At 33.2% G+C, this 10,358-nt stretch overlaps 1 protein-coding gene across 2 annotated transcripts in view; it reads right to left on the bottom strand.

Annotated features, from left to right (window-relative positions):
* Positions 1-685: 685 nt before the first annotated feature.
* LOC144422153 (uncharacterized) overlaps positions 686-10,358 on the bottom strand; it is a 32,836-nt gene continuing 23,163 nt past the window's right edge. For both annotated transcript variants that reach the window (XM_078111998.1, XM_078111997.1), the window contains exons 6-14: positions 9,811-9,946; positions 9,585-9,710; positions 9,414-9,511; positions 9,091-9,343; positions 8,513-8,614; positions 5,268-5,402; positions 5,126-5,206; positions 4,970-5,017; positions 686-4,614 (exon numbers count right to left, since the gene is read on the bottom strand). In XM_078111998.1, coding sequence (XP_077968124.1) covers positions 4,574-4,614; positions 4,970-5,017; positions 5,126-5,206; positions 5,268-5,402; positions 8,513-8,614; positions 9,091-9,343; positions 9,414-9,511; positions 9,585-9,710; positions 9,811-9,946 — 1,020 coding nt within the window. In that variant the 3' untranslated portion in view covers positions 686-4,573. The remainder of the gene's footprint in view (positions 4,615-4,969; positions 5,018-5,125; positions 5,207-5,267; positions 5,403-8,512; positions 8,615-9,090; positions 9,344-9,413; positions 9,512-9,584; positions 9,711-9,810; positions 9,947-10,358) is intronic.

Below are 10,358 nucleotides of genomic sequence, written 5' to 3'. Positions count from 1 at the left end.
TGTTATGACCACATCCAAATACTACAGCTAATTCGGACGCCTTATTAAATTCGCGATTCGCTTTATTATAGTGGATAACCACACAACTGACACAAGCATGTATAGTTAGAAAAATCGGATCTGTATATATAAGTAAAAAATTTGATTGCATGTTCTCAGAATAAATCATCGTGACCGTATTATATATTTATGTTTGTAAAATATATTTTTCCAGTACAACACAAATCACGCTGGACCCAGCATACGAGTCGAAAGATAATATTTGTCATGCGCATATACGAGCATGACCACGCTCGAACTAAAGAAACGGTATTTTCAACCACGGCATTATCGAAATAGCGCAACTGATTATCAGTACAAATATTTGTCAGTTTCGTAAACATGAACGATCTCGACCAATAAAATTTTCAGGCCAGCTAGTATTGCTATCTGAAGCATCGTCGCAATAATGATCGACCAGCATATTGTATAGGAGTCAAACTTCGATACAGTTAGGGTGAACATGTAATGTCACGAACCTACTGTTCAAAACTAAATACGCCGTGTAAATTATCCTGACGATATGATAGAGTTTTAGCTTATTTCTGAAGACCGCCATTACATTTTCTCTTTTTTTTTACATTAGTGTAAAGATGACGTCTTTTAGCAGCCTGGTCATACGAGTGGTGAATTAAAACACATGTGGTAATTCACTCCAGGTTAAATGATTTATTTACTTTTATCAACACAAATTAAGAGATATTCCATTTACATAAAATTCCATTCAATAAAGTAAAAAGCATAAAAAACACATTTTTAAATTTCTTGGGAGGCATTTGCTCTCACTTTTGAAATGAGCACTAAAAAAGCTGGAAAAAATTATAGAAGATAAGCCAATCTATTAATTCAATAAAACAAATTAAAATCAGAAATCTTTATAGCATTTTCAAGATATGTAAGTCAATAATCAGCTGTGGGGGATAGCAAACCACGGCACCAAGTTTTCGGTTCAGACTAAGTATGATTATTTTTCACAATTGAATATTGGGGCGGGCTATAAATATTATGATGATTTACATATTTTTTTTTCATAAAATGCTATCTCCTAAAAATAGTAGTTACTGTGAATATTGATTAAAAATAATTAAATGCATAAAGATATGATTAAAAATAATATCACTTCCATCATATACGAGCAGTGTACTCGTAAATTAATTATAAAAAACCAAAAATTAAATCCCATTACAAGTTGAAACAATACAGAGAGTAAATATACAACATAAAAAGCAGCTATTATAACTCTTTGTTTAAAAAAAACATTTTCACCAATCTACATCACTTTTCCTTAAGAAACCAAGTTGCTTTCGAATGAACTATTTTATTTTTTCCTTTCATTTTGAAAACATAAGATTGAGATAATTAGTAAAATCATGAATACACAAATAGCATAGCATAATATGGTTCTAATATTGGCAGTCTCCACTTCTTTCACTTTAACAATTCATATTATATTCAAGTAATGTCTTATCACACGATTAAAACGATAATAAAAAGGTTATTGATAACAATATAAGATTACAGAAATTCATTTCAGTGTCAAAACTGATAACCACTTTTGACTTACATCACTTTTTTTTACAAATATTGACAAAGAGTAAAGGAACACATTTATAGCAAAGATAAAATAATAAATTTTAAAACATTTCAATATTTGACCGTTGCTGGTGGATTTTCACAAAATAAAAGCCAAGTCTGTATTTTCGAGAATATAAAATTTCACTCTATTTTGCATTACCATTGCTTGATGAATAGTATTTAAAGAAGATTTACATTTATTGGCAAATGAAAATATCTTTTTTTTTTTAGATTGCTAATTCTTAGCTAAAACAGACCAGTAAGCCAGCACTTGCTCAACAGCAAGTTTGTAGACATCAAGTTGTCCAGGAAATGAGAATAACACTATATAAGGCAAAAATATAACTAAAGAGAAAAATTGAAGGGCAAGTTACAAATTTTCAACATATCAAACCTTTCTTTGCACAATAATTAGAGGATTAATATGATTTCAACCTTTGCCATTGTACACACTGATACACAAATACGCGAAACATAGCTAAAGGGGATCGAAGATTAGCCTACCTAACCTGGAAGACTGATTAAAGTTATGAAGGTAATGACAATAACTATACTTATTTATACACCAGTGAAAGCTAGAAAGCAGAGGTGAAAGCAAAAGCAGAATTATTAATTCACAGTCTAGTTGCATAGATTTCCATGACAGTGAAATTAATTAAGATAACACAATTTTTTTTTTAAATTAGTTAATTGACATAGTGCATTATTAGTACATTTTAGGCATATCCAAAACAACTACAGTGCAGTTTATGTTAAAATACTAAAGGAATATCTACTTATCACGTGCATAAACAAATACAAGTATTCAAAAGTGTTTAAACATGCCTTTTATTAACTGATTTTTATTAACTATATTTCTGAATTATTATGTTATTTAATTATTTGGTCAATCATGACATGCTGTTATTTGACATTAAATTATCATGCTAGTTCTTATCACACATTTAAATCACTGTTTTTCGCCACGCTTGAGTTAATGGATTGTTTAGTACTCTTGCTGTCTTCATTATTAACAATAAATATTAGTTGAGCTTGAGCTGCGTATGCTTCTACCAGAACAAGCATGAGCTGATTCTAACAGACTTTATTGAATAAAATTAATATGCAAGAGAATCATTAGCCCATTCAGCATAAAACATGGATGAATACTTTTTGATACTCCCTATGTCAACGCATAGTACACACCGCACCCCCCTATTCTGAAGGCGATATTTAAGCTCGAAAATGCGTATTATACATGGAGAACTACAATATTATTACTTCTTTCAACTGTTTACAAAAGTATATACAAGGCATCTATAGTAAAGTTATATTAGAAAAGTTTAAAACAAGAATGCTCTAAATCAGGCCTGCACAACTCAAATTACCACGAGGGCCGCAAGCATAAATCTGAAGGCCCGACGGGCCGCAAACTTTGCCACATAAATATTTCTCAAGATGAACTACAAATCAAAATAATATTGTGAAACAGTTAAATTTAATGAAACACTTTCATTACTTGGGAGCTTGAAAATATGAAGAATCTTATTTTCTTGAGTAAAAACAAGGTACAGTATTTTTGCATATGAGATGGCAAATATATATTTAGTAGTTCATCTACCTTGAAAACCCACCCTTCATTTTCAATGTTTCTTTTTGAATAGAATTAGATATTGCGTGTTGCGGTATAAACTGACTTCAGTTAAATTTTTTACTCGGGTTCATTTTTGTAAAATCGTCTCAAATATATGTATGACAATTTATTTAGTCATATGTACCATTATCGGATATTTCCATTGTAGGCTAGAAAAACAATTCGTTTAGTAGCAATAGATCTTCCTCTGTTGTCCTTTTTTGACTGGTAAATTACATTTTTCCACAAAATCTGCTCCAATTTATTTAAAATTTTACAATAAATAGCAATATTATTTATACGAGAATTTTGCACCATTCATAAATGAAGGAATTGTTTTCTAAGTTCTAAATTTGAACCAAAAAAGAAACTTCAGTTTCATAAAGTAAGTAAAAAATAATGGGGTTATTACTCTGTTGCTAATATGCACTAATGGGTGGGAGATTTTATACCGATATTGTTTTAAGTGTGATTCAGTTTGAATACTGAGATATCTGAATCAGGGTTTCGCAAACTGGGGGAGGAGGGGTCGAGCGACGAATTTTAGGGGTCGAAAAGGGCACACCAATTTCACACAACGTTCGATATTTATTGAAAACAGTGCAAAACATAAATCTCACGATTTCGAATATGATCGGAGTAACGGTGCGCTTGCATAACAATGCCGGCTTCGATTGTTAGACCAGAGAAGTGGCGTGTTTCCAAATCCCCCGCGGGCCGCACAGAAGTATCTAGCGGGCCGCATGCAGCCCGCGGGCCGTATGTTGTGCAGGCCTGCTCTAAATAAATAATAAAAGAACTAACCAGTGTTTTTTTATTTTAGAAATTAAATTGGGACCATATACATTACAATTTGCATTTGGACATATAGTTGTGGAATGAATAATTAGTAGGAAAAGCAAAGGGCCTTAAAATACAGAATACAAGACATAGCCTTCCAAATATAATAAAATAACGTAGTAACAAAAAATGAAAGGTTGCAGACTTGAACTGATTGAGGATTAGGGATTCAAATAAAATTGATAAATCTATATCTGTGCTGGTTGAGTGTGCCATAATAACTTGAATACACTGATATCTGTATAATTAACTGGTTCGCAATACATAAATAGAACACCATTCAAGATATTATAAATGACAACACTGTTAACAACGTGCGATTCAAATAGGTTTTTCTTGTTACTTGTTAATAAGTTACCACATGTCCATGTCCAATTTCGTATTGCTGTTGCACTTCTTACAAATTTTAACATATTCCATTTTATGCATAAGAATATGCACAGTAAATCGAAGAAATGACATCTCTGATACTTAACAGCTTTGATTAGAATAATTTACACAAATTATTCATTGTGAAGACCCGTGGAGTGTGGTATCATTTTTTGAACCTGAAAAATATTGCATCTGGTAGGAAATGAAAGTCTAGTCATAAATGACAAAAGTGGATGAGTCATGATCAGTCAAACTTTGGAAGTGATAGTATACATTATGTACTTGCTTATCAAAACATGGGGTGAGATATCATTTTAATCATGATTTAAAAAAAAAAATTACATTTCCGATATCCTCTAGCTAGAATTTAGAATACCAATTATGTTATGAGATTGAACTACGCCTATCCTTTGACCTTAATACTTCATAAGAATACCTTCAATAATACAACAAAATGTTGTTTGGTAATCATGAATATTATATAAAAGATTTCCAATGTAGAAAACCACGAAAATGGTAAGCCATACTAACCTTTCTTTTTATTAACTTCACTATACACAGCTTCAACAGGTGGTTTATCTTGAAAAGCAGAAATATTCCAAATTATGAGAATAAAATTTTGAATATTTATTTAATGACACAACTCTATTTCAAAATTACAAAAAATGACAATGACAAGCTACTAACCATTTTTCTTTTTCTTTGATTTATCTACAGCAGCATAAACAGCTGCATTGCTCTCAGATGAAAAGGCAGCATTTTCATTTCCTGAAAATAGAGGATTGGATTTCAATATTTATTCCAAGAAAGAGAAAAAAAGGGACTTTACCTTTATCCGCTTTGTTTTTCTTCTTCTTCTTTCTCACATCCACAGCAGCATAAGCTTCTTCTACCCCTCCCTGAGTGGCAGAGTTGGAATCATACAGAGGGTTCAGGCGTTCTTCCTTGCTTGAACTTGCATGACCTAACACAGAAACATTTAACAATACAGTTATTAATTAAATTATTGGAAACGATTTCCATGTAGAAAATTCATGATTTCGAATGCATGAAACTGGAGTGCATTAATCCAGTCAAATGTGAGTATGCGAGTGATGCGACCATACCATACTAGATCAAAATGAGGGAAGAATAGAAAAGGCTGCCTGCATAAAATAGAATGTTCATTTTCTTATATTTCATTCCAATGATTTTACCAAAAGATTTTTCACCGTCATGTTTTTATAAGATGAAAATATATTTTCGATAAATGAAGATAAAATCTTGAACATCACAAGTTGATCAATCACACCATATAGTAAAAGTCTATACCTATGTTGTATAATAATATCGCATTTCTTGGCAAATAAGTCTACCTGGCAAATAAGATGAGGCCCGTTTTTAGGCCTAAAAAGAGGGGTTTTGCATATAACCCCCCCAATAAGATGGGGTAGGAAAATCGCAACTCCGTGTCTCTGTTCGTCAGTTATGCAACAACGTGTGCTGTATTTTTATCGATTCTGCCGATTTCATGCATCGAAATCTACACGAAACGAACTCAGCTTCATTAATATAGCTGTGAACAATTTAATCTGCGATTGCGACAATATAAATAGTATCACTACTCCAAAGTACCATGGCAATCCGTGGACATGAAAATGTGTCGTAAAGTGTTCCATTATAACAGTGGTTCTTAAAGTATGGGTCGCGACCCATAAGGTTTAAAAATGGGTCGCGACAAGGTCGTCAATGCAAGGGCAATCTAAGAGGAGAAGGACGAATTTTCAGCTTTCCCAATGTTTCAATTTAGCTTCTAAACTCTGGTATTTAAAAATAATGAAATAAAAAATTTCATTCACGGAGAGAACTGTCTTGAGCTCATTGTTACATCACAATTCTGATATGCCAGTCACGTGTATTATTTTTATGGTATCGGTAACCATGCACGTCGCTTGTCGTTGTGTTGACCGCATGGAATGTCGTCTTAGTGGATTAAAATAACCAAAAATGGGTGTCTTTTTGGTAATGAAAATTGTAATAGACGACGCAATGAAAAAGCTCGCTTCTCGACATTAGATTATTCAATATCTAGAGAAAATGTGACTTCATCTCGAGGCACCATTTACCGCGAACGAAGCAGTGCGTGCACATGTGACGAGTAAAAAGTTGTAGGCCTATATTGCGAGAGATACCGAAGGCCAGCTAGGATGTCGTGTTTGCGACGGACAGCGGACGCCTTTTCTGCTACAATTCGCGACAAGGCACTTGTGCGAGCGAGGATATTTGGCACTGACGGTTATCAAAACTAAGCTCGCAATCGCTTCGATACCCGTGACAACTTGCGTATTGCGTTAAGTAAAATAGAGCTGTGTATTGAAGATATAATTAAAAAGGAAATTTCAGTTTCATCAATCTCACTGAGTCAATGGACTGTTTCTAATAAATAGTTGTCTGTATTTGAGTCAAACTGTACTAACATTAAAAACACATTTTGCGTTTTTTAGGATTGGGTCGCGAGTATTCATAAAACTCAGATTTGGGTCGCGCTCGAAAAAGTTTAAGAACCACTGCATTATAATATGTTGTTTTGATTGCAATATACTTTAGATTAATTATTTTCCTGAAACTAAACTTGTGGTTTTTTTGTTTTATTATGAGTATTTTACATTGCCACTTTTCAATGAAGAAAATTTGGGTTGCGTATCCACTGCCTTATTTATCTTAGCATTTCGTCCGCGATGATTTTGTACCAACTTGTCATTTCACAGGTGCCATGGTTCGTTTGAGAACAAAAAAGTGATTATTATCGTCCTCACGACACAAAACATATTTTGAGGAAAATTTGTGACGTTTGTAACACATCACATTGACGAAAACAATCGGTGATTTTCAATTGCACGTGTATGGGTAATAGCCTTTTGCTTGTGATTCACACACAAATGCGGCAACTTCAAATATAATAATCACAGCATTGAAATTCCAGATTCACATCATTGTATCAAAATGAAGTACCCAAAACACAGGCATCGACCAATTGATATCTATGATTATGTATGTTGAAATTCAGCAAATTCAATTTCTGTTTACAAATGCATGTGGAGATAATATCACTGTATTCTATGTACTACTTTTGAGACATTAGGAAACATGGCTCTGCTTAGAGATGCGTTAAATTCATCCCATTTCATAGATTTGTAATTCTCTCTCAAAATAGACATACGGTATATGAAAGATCCATCAAGTCTAACTATAGTTCTTGGGGAGCTTGCCAAATCAAGAAACGGCAAAACGCTAACTACGCCTCTCTCTAATAGGGTTGATGCTGCAACATCAGACAGCCTGGACAGCTGTTCCTAAATTCTTCTAACCATTTTAATTAGAATTCAATAACATAGACTCATTAAACATCCGCATATGTATGAAATACCACTACTTTGAAAAATTTACAATCCTTATAACAACTTCCTCCGATTCATTACAATAGTTGTGACAATAATAGAGATATAGGCCTACATCATTTGCACAAATTGTGGCATGGATGTACAACTGCCCATTTACTATTATTTACCACCTACATGCATGATATAATAAATGTAAAGTATGATATATTGTTTTAAAACATTTAGTACAATATTCACTGTATAGACATACGTCTTTCAGAAAAACCATATCTCATTTTATACAAATTTTGGTATAAACGCAAATATAGATATGTTTTCAGTATATGATAAAATGCGGTAGGCCTATATAATTTTGGGTACTCCCAAAGTATGTGAACCAAGATGGTGGACACCGGAAGGTAGTATGTGGGTTGTACCAGTACCAGGTTAGGGTTAAGTCATAATTTCAGGTACAACTTCCCTCAATTTAGTTCTATTACAAGTTCGGGGACTAGCCAAGTGACTCCCGTAGTATTTGTATCTGAAATTATGGCCGAACCCTAACCTGGTACACATACTACGTTCCAGTGTCCGCCATCTTGGTTCACATACTTTGGGAGTAGCCAATATTGTACATTTTATATATATAAATATCTTCACATTTAACTTAAATACTATCATGTCATGACACACAGATGGTACTCATAGTACTTACCCGTTTTATCAGCAGCATACACAACTGCAGCACCTCCATCTCTTGCAGTAGTCCCATATAGGGGATTATCTTTTTCCTCTTTGTCTGATGCTTTTTCTGTAGCTGAAAAAAATTTATTTAGTTAAAGTTCATTTAAATTTCAAGCATATCTAAACACTTGATTTAATAAAATTCCGATAACATATTTAACACCATGCTCTATTGCAGCTTCTACCAAAAGGATAGCCTGTTATGAATAAATAAGCAAATAGAATGTTGTATAGTCTAAAAGAATTTGTCATTATTTTATTCAATAAGCCTGTCCCCTTTCTTACATGGATAGTGAGATGTTAGTATAGAAAGTAGGAGGTCCTATGGAACTGTAAACATCCCAATTCTTCATATAACCACATTTTGTACCTGTTGTTCCACACATGTCATCACACAACTCGTAAAGTTTGGGTCAGTAATACAAAACTATCTACAAAACTATCAACTGTTATAAGAATAAAACTTGTTCTTTCTCACCAATAAAATGAAAGCATGTGTGGTGGAATGCAAACCAGGATTAGTATTTTGTGTTGGTCTCTGGTATTTACCTGAAGATTCGTTTCTCCTAAATTTCACCAGAAAATATACAATAATCACAACTAAAATAAGAAGTCCTGCAATTGCTCCACCAATAACAGCTTCAAGCGGAATGGAGGCTGGCGTGGAGTTTGGAGTCTCAGGCGCGTTTGTGGTGTATGGAATGTCGGTTAGTTCAACAAACATATTCAGGATCTCGTTCTGCTGAACAGGGTCTGTTGAACGGACTTCAAGTGAGTACTTTCCCAAGTTACTTTTTGTAACCTAAAAACATACAAAGTTAATGTTTTGTTACAACTGAAGTTGTAGAAGTAAAAACTTGAATCGGTCTTACATTGATGATTTCATATGTGAAATTCTGCTTCTTGCCATTGCTGTAGTTTTGAACAGGCATAATGTTATCAGGTAGATTTGTATCAGTCCCGTTATATGCTGCAATAATATAAATAAATAAGTTCCATAATATGAACTATACAAAACAGCACTTCGATCTTCATGTTCTCACTTGCAAACGTTAGTGTCAAATCTTCTTTGTCAACTGGAGGATTAGAAGTAAAAAAGAACCAGAGAGTCAAGTTATGGCCAACAGAAACTACCTCTGTTCTGTCAATAAAAGAACTAGTAGGAGGATCTGTAATAAAACATAAAGAAATGTATAAAAAATACATTGATAACACATGCAAGTTGAACGAATAACACAAGTTAAACGAATAAGAAAAGAAATAACTCACATAAAACATTAATGGTAATTTTGTTTGACTCGATACTTGATATTGTAGTATTGACTAGTAGGGTATACTTGTTACTAGCTTCACACCATATAGTTGCCCAGTCATAGGTCAAACTCAATGACAAATCTGACGAAACCTGAACAAAAAAAAATCTAAAAATTCATAAATCCTAAGGTGTTTCTCATGCGAGAATTGGTCTTAATATGTCAACCTTGATATTTAATACACAAAGGTTTCTACAATATCCAGAATGATTATATCCATTACAATTTGCCAGCATAATATCACTGGGCCACATAATATCACAAATTCTACATTACATGCCATTGGCCTTAAGATGTCAATATTGATATTTCATATACAGAGGTTCCTACAATATCCAGAATAATTTATGAAATGAACTAGACTTGATATAATCCAAGTACGAAAGATTATTTAGCCTATATAATAAGTCATAACATACCAACCAATATCATTTTCAATCAAGATTAAGGAACTTCACTAATAAAGCTTCAGGAGTAAACAATAATTTGAGCCTGCAACTCTTA

The sequence above is a fragment of the Styela clava genome, chromosome 4, assembly GCF_964204865.1.
Source record: "Styela clava chromosome 4, kaStyClav1.hap1.2, whole genome shotgun sequence".
Lineage (NCBI taxonomy): Eukaryota > Metazoa > Chordata > Ascidiacea > Stolidobranchia > Styelidae > Styela > Styela clava.
Note: the sequence above shows the minus strand (reverse complement) of the source record. Positions and strands in the feature narration are given on the sequence as shown.